This window comes from Puma concolor, chromosome A1 (genome assembly GCF_028749965.1).
Source record: "Puma concolor isolate L17-30 chromosome A1, mPumCon1.1.hap2, whole genome shotgun sequence".
In the NCBI taxonomy this organism is placed as follows: Eukaryota; Metazoa; Chordata; class Mammalia; order Carnivora; family Felidae; genus Puma; species Puma concolor.
In genome coordinates, this window is record NC_141667.1 from 216,369,677 (window position 1) to 216,391,980 (window position 22,304).

The window sequence follows — 22,304 nt, forward strand, 5'->3', positions numbered from 1 at the left end:
GTAGTCTAGAAACATCACAGAGGAACAAATGTTCAGTGGAGAGGATTTAATTTACTACTTATAAGGTAAGTATTTTAAAAATGCAATTTATATAAACACTGAAATTTACATTTCACATCAATTTTAAGAAGAAGCAACAGTGTCTACATGTAACACCTCAAAGAGTACAGGCACAGAACACTTTAGCTACAGCACAAGCACTTACCTGACGGGGCAAAAACAGACTTTCACACAACAGTTCAACAATGTCAACAGTTCTACAACTCTAGTAAAAAATTTGGAATATTTTCTATCACTCTTAGCATGAAAGTCCTGGGTCAATGAACAGCTTCATGTCCATTACTTAGAATCAAAAGATGTGATGCTTCCTCTTTTAAAATTTGTTGAAAAAATAAGATTTTTCAGCATATCACGCTGAGAATAAAGTCAATAACGCACAAAATAAATGCATAAAAACCTCTTTCTCCCTTTAGTCTGCCACTGCATTTATCTGTGCTTTCAATGAAAACTTTAACAATGTCAGCACACCTCAATATATATTTCCTTGCCAATCAGTTAAATCTAGATTCTTTTATTTTAAGCAGTTTTGAAAAGTGTAACTATTCTACACATTTACCAGACGTCAGCTATATGTGAAATGAAGCTTCAAAGTTAAGATACACAGTTGAGTCGTCAAGGAGCAAATGTTGTTGGTGACCTTAAAAAACACGCATCGTGAACCCACACACAAACCCAGTGGCTCTGTCTTCATCATCTGAGAAAAACACAAAGATTACAATGTAAAGAACAGTCATTTACCATTTCCAGGAGATATGGATGGTGTGTTCTTGGTTCAAATAATGTTTGATAGTTGTGATAATCTTTTCTCCTCTTAGGGTTTGTCTTTTTAAAACTTTTCTTTTGGCTCTCATACTTTCTAACAGTCACTTTAACATCTTGACTTGGTTTCTTAGGAGTTTCACTATGAAGAACCTCATCTTCCACCAGAATGTCTGCTTCAGTCTTAATGGGAGCTTCTAAATGTGATGAACAAAAAAATACAAAGATAAATAACAAAAAAAAACCTGGTAAACTTCCAATAATTAAAAAGAAAAAAAAAGTCAATAATCCCCCCCCAGCAGCCATAATACTGGCTACTTAGTACTAAAAACTAGGCATTTATAATATAGCACAATATTTTTCAAGTTGGGAATATAATTTGCCAAGAATTGAAGACATTACCATAAAGAGCTACAGAAAGTGATCCCTATGAAGGAAATAATACCAGATGGAAACCTGAATCTACACAAAGAAATGAAGAGTGTCAGAAATCGTCAATATGTGGATAAATACAAAAGACACGTTTTCTCATTTGCAAAAGGTTTTAAAGATAACTGTTTATTCAAAGCCAAAATAATAACAATGTATGGGGGATTTATAACATCTCTCGGAAAACCCATGATAACAATAGCACTAAGGAAGGGAAGAGGAAAGTGTAAGTATATTGCTATAAAATTCTTAAACTATATATGAAGTGGTGCAGTATCATTGAAACTATATGGCAACAAGTTGAATGAAGATGCATACTATAAACTCTAGACCAATTCCTAAAAAATAAAAAAGAGGTTCAACTAATAAACCCATATTTGCACTACCCTAAAACTAAGACAAGATAAACGCAAAGGCAGGAAAAGAAGGAAAAGAGAACAAAAAACAACTGAGACAAAAAGAAACAAGCCAAATCAATTACCATATATATAAATAATTTAAACATCACACTTAAAAGGGTGAGTGGTCAGACTGGGGAGAAAAACACAAGACCAATTACATAATGTCTACGAGAAACCAACCTTAAACTGTAGCCAGTCCTTGCCTTGCACAAACAGGAATGACATTAAATCTCAGTTACCAAGGAAGTACAAAGCAAGGACTGCCTGTGACCCGTCACAGGTTAAAAGTAAAAGGAGGCGGGCACCTAGATGGCTCAGTCAGTTAAGCTTCTGACTTCAGCTCAGGTCCCGATCTCACAGTTCTTGAGTTTGAGCACCACATTGGGCTCTCTGCTATCGTCAACATAGAGCCAGCTTCAGATCCTCTGCCCCACCCCTCCTCTCTGCCCTTCTCCCACTTGTTCTCGTTCTCTCTTTCTCTCTCAAAATAAGTAAGTAAGTAAGTAAATAAATAAATAAATAAATAAATAAAATGTTAAAAGGAGTGGGGGCGCCTGGGCGGCTCAGTCGATTGAGCCTCTGACTTCGGCTCAGGTCATGAATCTCAAAGTTCGTCGTGGGTTTGAGCCTGGCATCGGGCTCTGTGCTGACAGCTCAGAGCCTGGAGCCTGCTTCAGATTTTTGTCTCCCTCTCTGCCCCTCTCCAGCTTGTACTCTGTCTCTCTCTCTCAAATAATTAAAAAAAAAAAAAAGGAGAGAAGAAGATACCATGCATATGCCAATCATAAAAATCAAACAATGGGAACTTCGAAACAGGGACTATCACCACGGATAAAGAGGGACAGTTCATAATGATAAAGAAGTCAATTCATCATGAAGGCAAAACAATGACACCTTATAACAGAGTTTCACTATATATGTAGCAAAAGCTCACAGAACTGAAACAAAAAATAGACCAATCTATTATTAAGGTTAGAGACTTTTAACACTCTGTTCTCACTAACTGAAGTACAATTAAACAGAAAACTAGAGGGAAATAGAAGACAAACCTGACAAACACTCAACTCAATGCATATTTTTGTCAAGTTCACATGAACACTCATCTTGTGTTAGGCTATAAAACAAGTCTCAAAAAACTGAAAAAAGAAAAAAAAAAAAACACCCTGAAAGTGCACAAAGTATGTTCTCTGGCCATAACAGAATTAAAGTAAAATTAGGAACAAAAAAACTACCTAGAAAACCTCCAAATATCTGGAAACTAAACAACATACCTCTTCTTCTTTTTTTCAATTTACATCCAAGTCAATTAGCACATAGTGCTAATTTTTGTCTTTCTCTAATTTCACTTAGCATAATAACCTCTAGTTCCACCCACAAAGTTGCAAATGGCAAGATTTCATTCTTTTTGATTGCCGAGTAATACTCCATTTTGTGTGTGTGTGTGTGTGTGTGTGTGTGTGTGTGTGCGTACACACACACACACACACACACACACACACACACACACACACACACCTTCTTTATCCATTCACCCATCAATGGACATTTGGGCTCTTTCCATACTTTGGCTATTGTTGATAGCGCTGCTATAAACGTTAGGGTGCATGTGTCCCTTCGAAACAGCACACCTGTACCCCTTGGATACATGCGTAGTAGTGCAATTGCTGGATCATAGGGTAGTTTTATTTTTAATTTTTTGAGGAACCGCCATACTGTTTTCCAGAGTGGCTGCACCAGCTTGCATTGCCACCAGCAGTGCAAAAGACATCCTCTTTCTCCACATCCTCGCCAACATCTGTTGTTGCCCGAGTTGTTAATGTTAGTCATTCTGACAGGCGTAAGGTGGTATCTCATTGTGGTTTTGATTCTGTCTCCCTCCCCCTCTCTCTTTTTCTCTCAAAAATAAACATTAAAAAAAATGTTTTTTAATAAAAAAAAAGAATTTGCTATGATGACAGTGGTTTTGATGTGCCCTCAAAGTGACAGAAAAAAGAGAAAAAGAAGAGAAATATAACCAGAAAAGAATGTAAGAATTCAAAGTGGGTTTTGGGCACCTGGGTGGCTCAGTTAGTTGGTCAAGTGTTGGCACCTTGATTTTGGCTCAGGTCACGATTTCATGGGTTGTGGGTTTGAGCCCCGTGTCAGGCTCCCTACTGACAGCACAGAGCCTGTTTGAGAGTCTCTCTCCCTCTCTCTCTCTGCTCCACCCCCACTTGCATGCTCGCTTGCTCTCTCTCTCTCTCTAAAAATAAATAAGTAGAGGCACCTGGGTGGCTTAGTCGATTGAGCATCCGATTTCGGCTCAGGTCATGATCTCACGGTTTTGTGAGTTTGAGCCCCGCATCAGGCTCTCTGCTGACAACTCAGAGCCTGGAGCCTGCTTCGAGTTCTGTGTCTCCCTCTCTCTCTCTGCCCCTCCCTGCCCCTGCTCATGCTCTGCTTTCTCTCTCTCTCAAAAATAAATAAACATTTGGGGCGCGTGGGTGGCTCAATTGGTTGAGCATCCGACTTCGGCTCAGGTCATGAGCTCACCGTTAGTGAGTTTGAGCCCCGCGTCGGGCTCTGTGCGGACAGCTAGGAGCCTGGAGCCTGCAGCCTGCTTCGGATTCTGCGTCTCCCTCTCTCTCTCTCTGCCCCTCCCCAGCTTGCACTCTGTCTCTCCCTCTCTCAAAAATAAATAAACATTAAAATTTTTTTTAAATAAATAAACATTAAAAATAAATAAATATATAAATAACTTTTAAAAAAAGAATTCAAAGTGGTTTATAGAGCTCAAAACTATGCGAATAATAACAAATGGCAGAAAGGGCACTATTTTCTATTATTTCCTTCCCCTCCAAGTATTGCCCTTCCAATTCAGGAGCACAAAAGTCAAATGGACCGGAGCTCACACTGTCAATCTTCTGCTAAGGAATGAGGAACTGGGACCAGTTATGTTTTTCTTGAGGCTCACAACATTTCCCAGCTTAGTGTCATATTTTAATGCAATATTTATCAATCCAAATGAATTTAAAACATAACCGTTCAAGTTTTTCAAACCTATAAATCATACTTTTTTGGTTTGTAGCCTTTTAAATGAGTTTTCAGTTTAGAGAACCACCGGTCATAGCCCAAACCAGTTTGAAAAACAATTTTGAAGAGCTATAAAACTGCACTTAACTTCTAACATGGCAAAACAAAAACAAAACGCTAACATGCAAAACCCAGGACAGATATCAAACTAACCCACTTGGAAACATTACTCATTGAAATTTTCTTTCCTATGTATATCTTAATGATGGACAGCCTTAATGATTCGGAGCCAAGCACAGCCTCTTGTTTTGCTTCAATGTTTCTTGAGGGACCCTTTCCTTGTTTAAAACTCTTTCTGGAAAAGCACTATTCATGTTTAAGATCCTCTCCACACCTTTGTATTAATTCCTAAATTGAGACCGATCTTAATTATGATGATACAATTGTTAAAATCTGTGATGAATCAGACTACTCCTCTCTATTTAGAATCCACTTGAATAAGCAGCCTTCTAGATGCTATTTCATGGTTCAGCGAAAGCCCCCTTTATTTCTTTGGTTTACTTCTTCCGAAGTCCCTCTGTGTCAATATTCTATCCTGTGGCCCAGAATTAACCATGAAAGTTGGAAACTTGCTAGTGACCTGGGCGACTATGTACAATAAAGCTGAATTCAAACTACAGAAAATAATTCTTAAGCCTTAGGAATGTGAAGCAAGGTCTTTTTCCTTTAGGCAGGGAATTTTAGACAATTAGTAAAAATAAGTTCATATAAAATCAAATGTATCTTTTAATAGACGATATCTTCTATTATCTATAAGAAAAGCTATGCATTTCTGTTCAGGAACACAGAACATGACTATAATGAAAGGCAATATAGTTGACTTTTTTAGATTTTTAAGTCCCTAAACCTAGGCTTTATATCAGCTCTGACACATACTAACTTCACAAACTTGTCTTCTTTAAATTTAAGTTTCTATAAGTAAAGGAGTGGGACCTCCCAGTTTCCTTTCTTCCTTCTAACTGGAAGATGGTGGCAGCCTCAAAATGAAGACATGAGAATGAAAGTATCAAATGTTTTATCTTAAGAGAGAGAGAGAAGAGAGCATTAGTGCAGCTTGTTTTTATGAGATTCAGTAATCTGGTAACAGCTTTCATTGCTATCACCTGTCATAAATAAGAGCGATATGCAGGAAATATAATATGTGTTTAAAGAATAACTCCATAATCGTATCAGTGTATTGGAAACAAGAGTAAAGAAATAAATACTTTTCCTTAAAGTAAAAATAAAAATAAGAAGAGGCAACCATCTGTTAAGAAATACTCTGATAAAGCCAAAATAGTTTATATATCAAAATTCAAGTAGCTTTTAACCAGCTACCATAGTAAATCATGGTCCATTAAAAAAGAAGAAAAGTCCCTATGTTACGGATACATCTAAACATTATCCTTCATATTAAAGCCCAACTCTTTCTCCTTCAACATCTTCCAACTATACAAACAGTGATTACCTGTAACCTAATTAATATTAAAAGTGCTGCCTTCTTCATCCAATTACACTCAAATCCTCCCTTCTTTCTACACACTCACTTGTAGACCCTATGTTCTCATCTTCGGTATAGCTCCTACTGTGATTACACATCTTGTCCAGAGACACACACAAATGAATTCTCTCATGGATGGTAAAGCCCAAATAAATTTACCATGCAGAGCCAGGGTTCCACAACAGAAGGACACGGGCTTATTTATATATGAACCCTGGGTTTAGAACTGCAACACTACGACGATCAATAACCTACTCACAACTCTTTTAGGTGGCCCTAAAAAAGATGCTAGATTAAGCTGGTTTGTCAACATCTTTAAAGGTTAGACATGTATCCTGTACATCACTGACTTCTCAGAAAGAACAGTCAAGGATTCCATTTCGTCCAGTCTTTAAAACACATGGGCTAATTCAACCACAAGTACAGAGTTACTGTGTTCCTCAAATGAGCAGTTTACATAAATGCGCTCTGTAAAGAACAATGCTCCATACACATCTAAGGAATTCTATTATCCGTTTGGTCACAAATGACCTCTCTCTACCTACCAAAGGTGCTAAATAATTTTTTTTTCTTTTTAAAGTTTATTTATTTTGAGAGAGAAAGAGCGAGCGAGCGAGCATGCACACCAGGGAGGGGCAGAGAGAGAAGGTGAGAGAAACCCAGGCAGGCTCCAGGCAGAGCCCGAAACAGGGCTCAAACTCACAAACTGTGAGATCATGACCTGAGCCAAAACCAAGAGTCAGATGCTTAACTGACTGACCTACCCAGGCATCCCTGAATAAACATGTTAAGACAAGTGTTCTTGAGGGTAAAAAAAAAGAAATTAACTTTCTTTGTCATATCTTTTAGAATTTTTATTTCCTTAATGGAATATTTCTCTTTCTCTTTCTCTTCTGTCATTATATTATTTTTGCCTTTTTCTCCCAGGCCAACAATACATTTCCTCATTTCTCCAGTTTTCCTTTATCCTCTGCTAACTTCACTTCTGAATCAGATGAAAAAAGTGAAAATTAAATAAAGAATATACTTGACACATCTTGCCCTCAGAAACACACACATGAAAGGATGCTACTGATGCACAGTATACACCAAATTCAAAAAGCACCAAAACAAAACAAACCGCCTGTAACAACTGAAGCCACAACTTACCTTCTGGCTCACTCTCTGACCCTGAGAGACTGCCATAGCTGCTCATTAGTGAGCACAGGGCTGGTGTTACTTCCTTAGGTATGACGGTACTCTGTGGTTTCTCCTCTTTATCAGACTCTGAAACAGAACAGGAAAGAAGGGAAACAGTCAACCAGAAACATCCACCACCATATTTAAGAAAGCTGACAGCCCCCCACTCCCTCAGATGTTAATAAAAAGGAAGCAATTTCTGATCATTTCCCTAATCCTCCCCAAAAACAAAATTCAGGAAACCTAAAAATGTCCCTTGGTTTGAAACCTTCATGGTCAAAGAAGCTATCTGCCCCAAAGAGAAGACAGAGGGTCAATGGAAGCTACAAAGAGCTCAGTTACTTACCATGCTTCACAGGTTATGGAATTTGGGCCTTCTCTAAATTAATTATACAGTCTTTGCTATTAATTATTTTACTTCATTTATGCTACTGTGCTAATAATTAATTTCATTAAGGCAGTGGAAAGACCAAGGCCAGAAATTTATTTAACTTCACTAGATTGGGATGGTTGACTGTAAAAATTAGATTTAGGAATAAGTAAACTATGAAAAAAAAATCTACCTCTTTTGTTTTTAAGACTGGTTTTGAGGGCACAAGTAATATTTAAAACACTTTATACATAAAGGATTACTCAAAGAGTTACACTGAAATGAATTCACCCAAAGTTTTTATTATTTAGAACTTCTAAGAACTTAAGTAAACAAGTTAAACCAGAGAATTGAGCAAGTCTCAAAGAGCCTGCCAAAGGTAAAGTGTTTGATCATAGCCCAGTGAACCTGGCAGTAGCCTCAGGACACTGCCTATTACATGTGTTTTTGGCAGCTCTAAAAGTGTATTAAATCTCTTCTAACCAACCAATAAAAAGAAAGCCTGACTGAAGAATGAAAACAGGAAGTAACCTGTCTATGTAATAATGAACCAGCTCAACCCACAACCAATATGAAATGTTTCAAGACAGCATTTAACATTCACCAAGTCAGCCCAGGGGAAAACGAAACATGCTAGTAGGATACGGAGTATACGTCTATGTGAACACAGAACTACCACCTGCTGGTGTATGAAGTTAAATCCCCTCTCCTCCACCCATCCATACTAATCAGCACCACAGCCCCCAAAACGGCTCCTTGTCAATTTTAAGCTATTTTATTATCCTTTCTCATGAATTAAATAAGGGAAAAGAAAAATACACAGGTTTATATACAAATTACTAGTGGACTAAAGAGAAATCTACAGCAATATTAGTATGGAGACTGTTCACCTCATTGTTTGAATGATGAGATGCCAAACTATTATTTCCTTTTAAGACCCAAAGAGAGGGGCGCCTGGGTGGCGCAGTCGGTTAAGCGTCCGACTTCAGCCAGGTCACGATCTCGCGGTCCGTGAGTTCGAGCCCCGCGTCGGGCTCTGGGCTGATGGCTCGGAGCCTGGAGCCTGTTTCCGATTCTGTGTCTCCCTCTCTCTCTGCCCCTCCCCCGTTCATGCTCTGTCTCTCTCTGTCCCAAAAATAAATAAACATTGAAAAAAAAAAAATTAAAAAAAAAAAAAAAAAAAAGACCCAAAGAGAGGTACTGAAAAGCACAACACAGTTGACTATAATGCTCTCTAAAAGTATAAGCTTGTTTAATTCTCAGGAGGTGTCATATGTTTTCACTATTCATTACAGGTGATGAAATCAAAATTCAGAGAATCTAAATTACTTTTCCTTCAGGTAACAAAATTATACAACAGTTGGATCAAATTTAAATCCAGGCTATTTGACTCTAAATCCCAATTCTTAATTAGTGGGCTAGAATATCTCCTATAGATACATAAAGTCCTCTTCTTAAAATGAAGCCATCCTACCAAAATGTCTCCATGGACGGGGCACCTGGGTGGCTCAGTCGGTTGAATGTCCAATTCTTGGTTTTGGCTCAGGTCATGACCTCACAGTTTGTGAGTTGGAGCCCTGCACTGGGCTCTGCACTGACAGTGCAGAACCTGCTTGGGATTCTCTCTGTCCTTCTCTCTCTGCCCCTCTGCAGCTTGCTCTCGCTCTCTTTCTCTCAAAAAAAGAAAAATAATAATAATAAAAAACATAAAAAAGTTTTTAAAAATGTCTCTATGGTCAGTAATAATGCTAAAAAATATCTTCTTCCAGCTATGGTTCCATTTGTCTGTTCCCTGTTCTAGCAAAACTCCAAACAACTACCTGATCTACTTGGAGGTCAACAAGCACAAGTTACAGGGGGGAAAGGGTTCGGCTTTGTTCAGTACTGTATCTTCAGAGCCTAAAACAATACATAAATGTTCAACAAATATTTGAAGAACAAACTTTTGCATGAATGAATAACGACAAGTTCAAAAAAGGCTAACTAGTACAGAACAATAGGGTTAGGAAAAGGTAGAGCCTCAACACAAACCTAGTTCTGTCTGGATTCAAAGCTCTTTTTTTTTTTTTTTTAAAGTAGTCTCCATGGGGTGGAGCCCAACCTAGGGCTTGAACTCACGACCCTGAGATTAAGACCTGAAATGAACCACCCAGGGGCCCTTCTTTCTTTTCTTTAATAACATGATTCCATTTTTATTTTTAAAAATCATATACACGTGATAAAAAAAACATTACAAGGATATACAACAAAATGTGAGCAGTGGCTGTCTCTGTAAGTTAAGAAAAAGTAGGGTGGTTTTTTTTTTTTTAATGCTTTTCAGTTTTTTGTTTTTATAATCAGAACATAATAGAAAAGCACAGGGAAATAAACCCTGGAGGATAGTGTTTCCTCACAACTCAATTCAAGAAGTGGAGGGCAAGGCTTTGATTGGCCTACATATCACACCTTTTCCTGCCTTTTTTTTTTTTTTAGAAAAAACTTTGTATTTGAAACAATTTTAGATTTACACAAATGTTGCAAAGATAGTACAAAGAACTTCCACATACTCTTCACCTAGCTTCCCCTACTGTTAACACCTTATTAACCATGGCACATTTCTCATAGCTACCACATTAACATTGGTATAATACTACCTAATCTACAGATTATATAGTAATTTCACCACTTTTCCCACTAATGCCCTTTTCTTGTTTCAGGATCCAATCCATCATGTCACAACGCATTTAGTCATTATGACTCCTTATCTGTGTCTTCTCCAAATTTGTGACAATTTGTCAGGATTTCCTGGTCTTTCATGAACTTGAAGATTCTAAAGACTACTGGTCATTGTAGAAGGCCCCTCAGCTAGGGTCTGCCTGATGTTTTCTGATGATCACACGGAAGCTACGGATTTTAGGCAGTGCCGTTCTCATCACATCATTTCAAGGGTCCATGACATCAACATCGCTTATTACTGGTGACATTAACCTTGATCTCTTGGTGGTCTGACTGGTTTCTCTGCAATAAAGTTACTACTTCTCTCTTTTATTATTCTGTTTTTTCAAATCATTAAGTCCAGCCCACATTCAAGGGAAAGGGAATTAAGCTCCTCCCTCTTAGATAAGGAATATCAAAGAAACTTGGACATATGTTAGAACCACCACAGTATTATTTTACTAATAATTAATAAGGGGGAGATATTTTGAAACTATATTAAAGGTTTACATTAAAGTTTTGCCACTAATTTTACCATTCTTCAGTGGGTCTTGCCTGAAACAATTACTGCTGTCGTGTTTTAATGGTAACTTTCTATTTCCTTCATTTCTCCTACTTTTATCAATTAGAATTTGTCTGTAAAATCTGTTCTTCCTTCCTCATTTTTTATTTCTATCTGTATGGACTCATGGATATTTGTTCTTCGGGTTCTAATCTATTATTCTTTATTTTGTGGGTAGAATTGTTCCAACTTCAGCTCTTGGGAGCATTTTCCAGTTGGTCCCTATATCCTTTGGACACGTCTGCATCCTCACATTTTTCTGAGCACTTTCTTCCCTTCTGGCACTATTAAGGTGCTCTAGGTTCACTTTGTATCTTCTCTGTCCCAGCTCTACGGTCAATCATTTCTCCAAAAGGCCCTGGTTTCTTCAGTTTAACAACGGTAAAACCACAATATGGATGCCTGGTGAACTCACTACCAGGACTGTCACATAGTTCGCTGTACTTGAGTACCCTCCCCATGGGTAAGAGCTAGGAGTCCACACAAGTGAACAATTGCTCCCTGCTTTCGTTCTCCCTCAGGCATGTTTTGGGAATCCATGATATGCAATAACACTTTGAAAAGGGGGATCGTCTTTTTGGCCCTATCAAAACAGTCCTCGACCATGACTTTTCATCTCAAAAAAAAAAAAAAAAAAAAAAAAAGCCATTCCCAAAGTCCCTTGGATCTACCAGCAGTTCAAACGCAGGCATTTTTAGCAGCTGCAAAGAGTATGCTGAAGGCATTGTACTGGCTGACAAAATTATACTCACGAAAATTCACTCACTTTTTAACAAAAGCAGCCGAAACACCTCTCTAACCCAAAAATGCCAGTATAAAGACAGGAGCAATGAAGATGATAAAATCAAACTTTAAAATGATTACAAAATACTAGCTCAAATAATTTCTCTTACTGTTAAAACCCTAGCAATACTTTCCTTAGGGTAAACCTCACCTCAATCTCTCACACATACATATCATATGCCCTCTGACCAAAATACACATATATGTAATAATCTAAAATTTATCACTGGACTATGAATTTCTTGAAAGCAGGGAGAAACTTGTCTAAATTACAATCCTGAACAAGCAGAATGTGGGACCTCAAGTAAATCCTTACTGAAATGAAAAGTGGGAAAAAAATGCCCTGTGTAAGTCTTGCAGACTTTGTAAGTATAAACCCTAGGTGTAAACGCTTCCCATCTGGCTTCTTCCTACAACTTCTTTCTTTACGTGTCTCTCGCCTTCGTCCCCCTATTTCCTATAGCCTTTATGAAGCAAAACACAATTACACGCTCTAGCTCCGTGAAGATTTATCGATTACGTACCCTAAAGAAAACGCAGTATGTTGAAAAAGTCACCCTAAAAAATGGAAACCTTGCTTTACAGTTTCCAACTCTCAAAAACAAGTATTAACAACAAGCATTCATGGCAACTGACATGCTAGCTTATTTTCTTATTTTCACATCTACCTTTTAAACGCCAGAAGCCCACCTACCTTAATGTCAGTGTAGACACTGATGTCCCCCAGTGTTCTATGACAATAGCTATATTTATACTATACAACTGACAACTTGGATCTTTTTTGTTTTGTGGATGCTGAGGCACTTCAGTCGGCGATGCGTGACACGCATCATTGCCCAGCTCTTTTCTTTCTAGCTCAGACAACACTTACTAAAACCACATGTCAGGAAAGCCATAAAACATGTTGTATATATACTTAAACAACAAATAAACATGGTCCCAACGAATGAGACACCAAAAACAGATTTGCAACACCTTGAGAGACGGGTTAGCAGAATATGCAAGGAACTATTAAAAAAAAAAAAAAAACAGCACCACTAAGGACATCTAGTAACAACAGGCCATATTCAAAACTGATAAACTGGGAGACTCCAAATGATAGGCTTTCCCTGTGTAACAGTAAAGCACCTGCGCAATTAATGAGCGTTCACATACTGCCAACTATCACAAAAAACACTGGTTTTCTAAGCATGATCTGAAGTCTATAAAGATCCTTAAAAACTGTCCTTGTTTAAGATGTGAATGCTGGGGCGCCTGGGTGGCGCAGTCGGTTGAGCGTCCGACTTCAGCCAGGTCACGATCTCGCAGTCCGGGAGTTCGAGCCCCGCGTCAGGCTCTGGGCTGATGGCTCGGAGCCTGGAGCCTGTTTCCGATTCTGTGTCTCCCTCTCTCTCTGCCCCTCCCCCGTTCATGCTCCATCTCTCTCTGTCCCAAAAATAAATAAACGTTGAAAAAAAAATTTAAAAAAAAAAAAAAAAGATGTGAATGCTGATGTCTGCATAAGGTTCTGAGCCTAAAAAAGGAGAAAAAAAAAAAAGTAAAGCATTGAGAAATCTTCATTGTAAAAGTGAAATTAGTGATGAAAACTGCCACCTGAGAGCATGAACAGGGCCATATTATTACAATGGTGCCCTGCCAACGATAACCTGGATAATGAGCATGACAACCGATCATAAGGTGGGCCGGCTCAAGCCCATGGAGAAGGAAGCTGCCTGCAAACAAGTGTAGGACTGACAGATTGGAGAGCAGACATGCTGACAATATCTGGGCATGTGAAAATACGGTACAGATAGCTTTTTGTAGCTACAACTGGAGTGAAAAGTTGGAAGAACCAATGCTCTAAACATTGTTTTGGAAAATATAAAAGTCCAGAAGAAATCCCAGGTAAAGGATAACATAAATTTAAATGGAATCTCTCCCACAAAATAAAGCTACCCCAATTTGATCATTGTTTTTTTTTTTTTAATTTCCTTAAAGAACATTATCATAAACTTAAAACTTACTTGTAAGAGTTTTATATTCAAGACTTACATAATCATCTTTGACCTTGCTATCTTTGATCCTCGGTATAGGTAAAGGTTTCAACATTTAAACCAAAAAAATTACTTGAGATCCCTCATTTAACTGCTGCTAGGAATCTGACTAAATGCTTTCTACCATGAAGATGAAGGTATCTACACTGTTCTCGCATCTAAAGTGTCTCCTGAATACCTACATACAGGTTTAACAGAGCAAAATATATAATCATCTTTTTGTTGGTATTTCACCAGATCACCACATACTAAACTACTTCTTTAAAAATGAGAAAACAGAAGGGGTTCTTTCTGGCTCAGTCAATAGAGCATGAAACTCTTGATCTCAGGGTTGTGAGTTTGAACCCGACATTGTATATAGAGATTACTTCAAAAAAGAGAAAGAAAACAGAATTACCCATCTACCAAAGCTAACAGGATGAAGACTGTGCAACATTACAAAGTCCTTCAAATGTTCATTTAGAAAAGTGCATGAAGAATTACATAATTTTCAAATTAGTAACTTACTAATTTTAACAGTAGTCTTTGTGTTTCAAGTATTTTAATGACATGAAAGTTTATACTTGAATACAGATGGTTTTTATCATCAAGGTCACACATTGTGAATCTGATGAAGTGTGTGTGGGCTCTAATATCTTTGAAGGGAAAAAAATCAGTGCCCAAGAGTAAACAGCCCTGGCCCAGATGTCATCTGCCTTTTCCTTGCTATCAACAAGGATAAAAAGTTGCCTTTTCTAAACTCTCTCCTACATCTCAACTATCCTAGGCTCGTACAATATTTTTTTAGATAAATTCAGACTTCACATTTAGAGGAAGTATAGTGTCCGGTCGAGTCAGACTCTTAAATTCAAACTTTGGCTCTGGCATTAGCTAGCAGCTGCACTAAGGTAAATTCCTTACCCTGCGTCCCTCAGTTCTAAAATGGAAGTAGCAACAGTACCTATGCATTTGAAAAGGTTTGCGATGAGAAAAAGAGTTATTAACACGTACAAAGCACGTAGAGCACAGTAAGTACCTTACTCAATAAGTGTTAGTTGGTGTTAAAATAATTACTATCATTCTAACTAAATTCTATCTTATTCTTTGCCCAATACTCAATTATACCAAGATCCCTTCCATCCTGATTCAGTCACGGAATGAGTGACCCCATTTCTTGCCATCCATAAGTTTAATAATTTGCCATGTGATTATCACAGAAGCCATTGTCTTCCAAGCAGAACAGAGCTTGCTAGCAAACTTCTAATGTAAAACCAGTCCACTCACTAATAACACTCCTTTGCAGAAGAGAACATACACACGTTATTGGAAGGAAAGACGGTAGAAGTATTTACACCTACATTTTTGTTTTTCAAGACACTTACATCTACATTTTTATTTTTCAGAAGGGAAAATGGAGCCTCAGAGGCTGGAGGGTATCTCTATGTTGTTAGCAGCATTCTGGTCCTTTAATTTTTCAACTTATTAAGCAAGAATAAGGGAATTTAAGGCTAATATAAATATATTCTATGGGCTGAGGAAGAACAGTATCAAATACACTGAAATAATATCATTTACCCAAAGAGATTATGTTCATGCTTAGCTGCATAAATAATACTGGCTTCCACTGGAATTACCCACTTCACTGGGGGGAAAATTAACATAACTGGAAGATTATGAATCTATAGCATTGACACATTCAAAACAATCTTAAGAAAGTTCCCAAGATTACACCATACTATGACAATTATCCAATAAATACAACCTTCCTTTCATATCTGTCTGCCTCATGCACCCACTCCCCAAGATTCAGAAAAGATGACCTGAAATGAGGGTTTTGACAAGACACTCCCATTACGAAGAAAAAGAAAAGCATCATTCTACTTTTGTACATATTTGCCATCAAACTCTCCACAAATAACACTGTGAAGAATCAAGTTCAGCACCATGGCCGGTAAGCTTATCAACATGCTGCTTTCCTGTTTAGCTTACCAGAATCCGTGTTTACCAAAACACCCAGAGGGTCTGCATTTGCCTTGGGCGGATCTTCAGGCTTCGAATCACGCAAGCTACTACCAGATCCAGTGGCTGCTGTCTGTCCAACACAGTCATTTTTCCATTTGTGATGCCTGCCAGGACTTCTGATCTTTGCCATATGTGAATGTCTGGACATCCCTTTCATCTTGCTGGAGTGAGAAAAATGCAATTCTTAATATAAAAGGCACTGACCCCCCAAGAAAAAGAAAAAAAATTTTCTTTTGAGAGAGACCACAAGAAAGCACCAGTGGGGGAAGGGCAGAGGGAGAGAGAAAGAGAGAATCTCAAGCAGGCTCCTGCCCAATGCAGAGCTCGATCTCAGGGCCATGAAATTATGACCTGAGCCAAAACCAAGAGTCTGACGCTTAACACACTGAGCCACCCAGGTGCCCTCCCCCCAAGAAAAATTTAAAGGAGAGTACTGAATGCAAAAGAAACCTAGCCACCAAATCAATCATTTGTAGCCTATTACATTCAAGAGATAAAAGAAATAAACTCAATGGCTTCCACAGGGAACTTTATGGCAGAACTTTAATAAAATAACACATGACAATAAATACCACTTTATGAATTCCAAGATGCACATTTCCTCCCGTATTTTAACCCCTCTGAAAAGGGTCTATGTTGTATGATCAACAGGAGGTGAATTTAACTGACAGAATTTTCATTCTGATTGTGCATAAAAGTGTTTCTTAAACTTACAAAGTGTGTTAACTCTTGTCTAGTCATTCTACAGGCGTCTTAAAGTTTCTGACGCACTTACAAATATGCTGCCTTGTTTGATCTTCATGACAGCTCTTTGAAATTGGCTAGACAGGTACTACTCTCTTCACTTTGTAAGAGGATAAGCTTAAAGATCATAAACTGAGCACAGTTTCACAGCTATCTCAAATCAAGCGCCCTCTCAATGACTACAATTACTCCTCTTAGAAGGAGAAACAATGCTTATACAAGCATATTCTAATGTAAGCTATGTATAGGGAAAATTTTCAAAAAAAGGTTTGTTACACATTCTCAATAGAAAATACAAAGTATCCTTTGGTGGGGATGAATTTTCACAAAAATACATTTTTTTTTTCTAATTTGTCATTTACCAGAATTCTTTTTTTGTTGTTTTTTTGTTTTGTTTTGTTTTTCATTAATAATGGAGGCTGCAGTTAGGAATACAGAAATTAGAAATCTGGGTTCAAATCCCAATTTTGCCACTTACTAACTGTGCCTCTTGGACAATATTAATATCCCTGAGTCTGCTTAATCCCTTGTTTGTAGAAAGGGCATCATAGACACATAGAATTAATATAAAGTGTCACACTGAGCCCTTAATAAATGGTAGTTATTACCATAACATTTTCTAAATAACTTGCTAAGCCAACATATTCGGTTAATATTTCTGTAATCCAAAGGTTCTTAATTCTTTTAGGGTCACCATAATCCTTACAAAGTCTCATTCCAAAAAATCATATATAGGCTCCAAATTTTGCAGAAAACCATGGACCGATTTCTAATGTGCAACCGCAGACGTCAGGCCTCAACAGTTTCATCACAGGTAAAACAAGTTAAGAGTCTTGCCTCTGGCTCACAGTCCCCATGAGGATGATGAAGAGATGCCACTTTCCATAGGCTCCCATTCACAGAAGCCTTCCCTGTATTCTGCTCCTACAGCACCTCATCACAGATGACTTCTAAATGATCATTTTTAAGGTATTCAGTAATAAGCAATGAATTAGGACTTTTTTTTAAAGATTTTTTTTTCAGTAATCTCTATACCCAACATGGGGTTCGAACTCACAACCCCAAGATCAAGAGTCTCATGATCTACTGACTGAGCCAGCCAAGTGCCCCTGGAATGACCTTTAATTGATGAGATCAATAAGACTTCACTGAAAAGTGATGAATCTGGAAGTTGCACTGCCCCACCTTTGAGGGAGTAGTTCCTTTACACAGCTGCCTAACAATCATTTACAGGGAAAAGTTTAGGGGCGCCTGGGTGGCTCAGTTGGTTGAGCATCTGAGTTCAGCTCAGGTCGTGATCTCACAGTTGGTGAGTTCAAGCCCATCGAGCTCGCTGCTGTCAGTGCAGAGCCTGCTTGGGATCCTCTGTCCCCCTCTCTCTGTACCTCCCCCACTTGCACTCTCTCAAAAAGTAAATAAAACATTAAACATAAATAAATAAATTAATTACATAAAAAGTTTATTTAATCAACACTTTAAAACACTTAAAGCATAACATAAGTTAAAGTGTAGATGCACATGAAGTGGAGAGATAAAGGAACAATTACAACTAAAAAGCTAATAGAGGGGGAGCAGAATATTAACAAATTATTCAATTATTCCAAAAGGAGGCAAGGAAGGAAACAACAACAAAAAACCAGGACATGTAACAAAAAAAATTAGGGCGCCTGGGTGGCTCAGTCGGTTAAGTGTCCAACTCTTGATTTCAGCTCAGGTCACGATCCCAGCCAAGGTTGTGGGATCGAGCCCCTCATCAGGCTCTGCGCTGAGGATGGAGCCTCCACTTACGATTCTCTCTCTCTCTCTCCCTCTGCCCGCTCTCCCACTTGCATACTGTCTCTCTCTCTCTCTCTCTCTCTCTCTCTCTCTCTCTCTCTCAAAAAAAAGAAAAAAAAAAAGGATACAAAAAGAAAGGCAAAGAAAAACCTTTTCAGACACACAAAAGCTGAAAGAAGTCACCTCGAGCGGTTCTTTACTACAAGAAATGTCAAAGAAAGTGTTTTAGCAAAAGGAAAATGCTATTAGACGAAAAGATGGATCACCATTAACGAATGAAGAGTACCAGAAATGGTAAATATGTAGGTACCCCAGCCATCAGCCAGGCTAGGTCAGCCATCAGCCTACCAAACCCCAGCTGTGACTGAACTTTGTCAAGATCTAACTGAACCCCAACTGACTCCAGATGTCTGAGCGATTAATACTTGCTATTTTATTGGGGGGAAAAAAGGACACTCATTAAGAGAGTAAAAAGGCAAGTCACAAGTTGTGAGGGTATATTTGCATACATACACTCTACTCAAAACAGGATTTGTATCTAAGTAAATAACTCCTACAAATCAAGAAAAGCAACCCAATTAAAAACTGGTCGAAAACTTGAACTGGCACTTCACAAGAAAATAGCAAAATGGCTGATAAGCAAATAAAAAGGTGTCCAACATCAGCGGCACCTGGGTGGTTTGGTCAGTTTTGAACGTCCAACTTTTGATCTGGGCTCAGGTCATGATCCTAGGGTTGTGGAACTGAGCCCTGCGTCAGGCTCTGCACTGAGCATGGAGCCTGCTTGAGATTTTCTCTCCCCGCCCCACCCCTCTTCCCTGCTCACGCACTCTTGCTCTCTCTCTCTCCCTAAAATAAAAATGGGGGGGGGGGGGGGCGGCGTGGTGCCTGAGTGGCTCAGTCAGTTAAGCGTCCAGACTCTTGATTCTGGCTCACTCACGGTTTGTGAGTTCAAGCCCCGTGTCGGTCTCTGCACAGCCAGCATGGAGTCTGCTTGGGATTCTCTCTCCAACCCCTCTCCGCCCCTCCCCTACTCACACTCTCTCAAAATAAATCAACTTTTTTTAAAAATAAAAAGTAAAATAAAATAAAAATAAAAATAGGGGCAACATGGGTGGCTCAGTTGGTTGGGCATCTGACTTGATTTCGACTCAGGTCATGATCACATGGTTCACTGGATTGAGCCCACGTCAGGCTCCATGCTAACAGCATGAAAGCCTGCTTGGGATTCTGTCTCTCTCTCTGTCTCTCTCTCTCTCTCTCTCTCTCTCTCTCTCTCTCTCTGCCCCTCCCCCACTCACACACACTCTCTCTTGCTCTGTCCCTCTCAAAATAAATAAACTTAAAAAAATTTTTTCTTAACTTTTAAAAAAGGTGTCCAACATCATTAGTCAAGAGGGAAATGGTATGACATGAGGAAAAGGCATAATTAAGCATTAGTCAGGAAACAAGGGCAATTAGATACACAATCAGTACGAGAGTAAATTGGTACAACCATTATGGAAAACTGTTCGGCTTTACCTATCAAAGCTAAACATACAGATGCCCAATGATCCAGCATATATATGACCAGTGAAAATGAGTACTTATGTTCCCAAAAGACATGTAAAGGAATGTTCGGGGTGCCTGGGTGGCTCAGTTGGTTAAGTCTGACTTCCACTCAGGTCATAATCTCACAGTTCGTGAGTTTGAGCCCTGCGTTGGGATCTGCACTGACAGTGCAAAGCATGCTTGGGATTTTCTCTCTCTCAAAATAAATAAACTTTAAAAAAAAAAAAAAAAAAAAGGATGTTCATTAGTAACAGCTTATTCATAATAATCCACACTGGAAACAATCCTAATGTCCAACAGTAGAATGGATATTCTTACAAATGAGTTCTACACAAGAATGAACGGTTTACAGCTACACATAAAATGAATGAATAGCACAAAATAATTCTGAACCATAGAAATCTTACACCAAAGAACATATATTATATGATTTTTATGTAAGGTTCCAAGAGCAGGCAAAATAAATCTGTGATGATAGAAATCAGAAAAGAGGTCATCTTTGCAGAGAGGCATCGAACTAGGGAGAGCTTAAGAGAGATTTATGAGACGAAGACATTTTGTATATTAATCTGTGTGGAGGTTGCACGGATGTATGTGTGTATGTGTATAAATCCGAGTTGTACACTTGAGATTTACAGATTTTATTTATATTAAAAATAAACTTTAGCAAAAAAATAAAATGGAAACAATTTTTTTTTTAATTTTTTTTTTTTTAATGTTTATTATTTTTGAGAGAGAGACAGAGAGCAGCAGGGAAGGGGCAGAGAGAGGGGGAGACACAGAATCGGAAGCAGGCTCCGGGCTCCGAACTGTTAGCACACAGCCTGACGTGGGGCTCGAACTCACTGACCATGACCTGAGCTGTAGTCAGCGGTCCAACCGACCGAGCCACCCAGGGGCCCCAAAATGGAAACAATTTTGAACAAACTTCTATGAAGGTGAGGGACTGGGGAAAACAGGGCGTCTCATAGGCCGCTGGTGGGGAGAGCAAGCTATGACAGTTACTTGGCAGTTAACCATTAATACTGCAAATACACATTTTATCTTTTGACTCGGCAAATCCACTTCTAGGAATCCATCTTTAGAAATATTTGTACATGTGTAAAATGTATGTGCAGGCCAAGCATGGCAAATTTTTATTTGTAAAAGATTGGTAAAGGGGCGCCTGGGTGGCGCAGTCGGTTAAGTGTCCGACTTCAGCCAGGTCACGATCTCACGGTCCGTGAGTTCGAGCCCCGCGTCGGGCTCTGGGCTGATGGCTCAGAGCCTGGAGCCTGTTTCCAATTCTGTGTCTCCCTCTCTCTCTGCCCCTCCCCCGTTCATGCTCTGTCTCTCTCTGTCCCAAAAATAAATAAACGTTGAAAAAAAAAAAAAAAAAAGATTGGTAAAAACTTAAGTATCTGTCAACGGGAAATTAGTTTTAGAAAAGAAAAAAAAAAAAACAAACCCTGTGGGTTACCCTTAGGGTTCTATACATCCTTGAAGAATGAGGAGGCTTGTTATTTATTAATATGGGACAATCTCCAAATATATCATTTGGCGAAAAAAGCAAGATATAGAAAGAGTGTCAAAAAAGGAGAAAGAAAAAAAAAAAAAGACTACTATCTTATGTGTTATATGAAGTATCTCTGGAAGGAAAAATGGGTTGTCTCTGAGAAGGACAACTGTTTAGCTAGGAGACGAAGACAGAAAATACTTATTAACGAGTCTTTGTGAAAACCACGCGAATATGGGGTATTATCTGTTTAAAAATATAATTTAAAGAAATCCTGAAGTTAAAAATTTATGAAAGCAAAGATTTCAGAATCAGAAATATAGAAATTTTCAGATTTTGGTGTATGCTCATTTATTAATTTTCAGCATACTCGTTTAAAATAAGCACTGAGTTGAGGTGCCTGGGTGGCTCAGTCTGTTGAGCCCCCGACTCTTGATTTTGGCATAGGTTATGACCTCATGGTTTGTGAGTTCAAGCCCCGTGTCTGGCTCTGTACTGAGAGCATGGAGTCTGCTTGGGATTCTCTCCTCCCCCTGCCCCTCCCTGGCTTGTGCATATGCGGGCACGCTCTCTCTCTCAAAATAAAGAAATAAACATTTAAAAAAATAAAATAAAATAAGCATTGAGAATGCAAGCGATTTTAAGGAACTTACCCATACTGTGTTGTTGTCAAAACTGCTCCTCTCTTTTCCTTTTCAAGTTTTAACTTTTTCTTTCTTTCGATATTGGCCAGGGTCGGGTAGTTTCTAGAAAACAATAAAAATCAATTATAAAAGGGCTTTTAGAGTACAAAGTTAATTATCTAATCAAGCAATTACTGCATTTAGCAATTTCTGTTTATTTAATAACTAATACAATAAATCATTTTAAACCTTTAATTCTTTCTAGAATTTTTTAAGAGAAAAAAAGTAGACT

The 22,304-nt window shown here is 38.5% G+C and overlaps 1 protein-coding gene across 1 annotated transcript in view; it reads right to left on the minus strand.

The window, feature by feature from the left end:
- NUFIP1 (nuclear FMR1 interacting protein 1) overlaps nt 1-22,304 on the minus strand; it is a 41,510-nt gene that overhangs the window by 806 nt on the left and 18,400 nt on the right. Inside the window, exons 6-9 of the mRNA XM_025924724.2 lie at nt 22,043-22,135; nt 15,791-15,984; nt 7,351-7,467; nt 799-1,016 (exon numbers count right to left, since the gene is read on the minus strand). Coding sequence (XP_025780509.1) covers nt 799-1,016; nt 7,351-7,467; nt 15,791-15,984; nt 22,043-22,135 — 622 coding nt within the window. The remainder of the gene's footprint in view (nt 1-798; nt 1,017-7,350; nt 7,468-15,790; nt 15,985-22,042; nt 22,136-22,304) is intronic.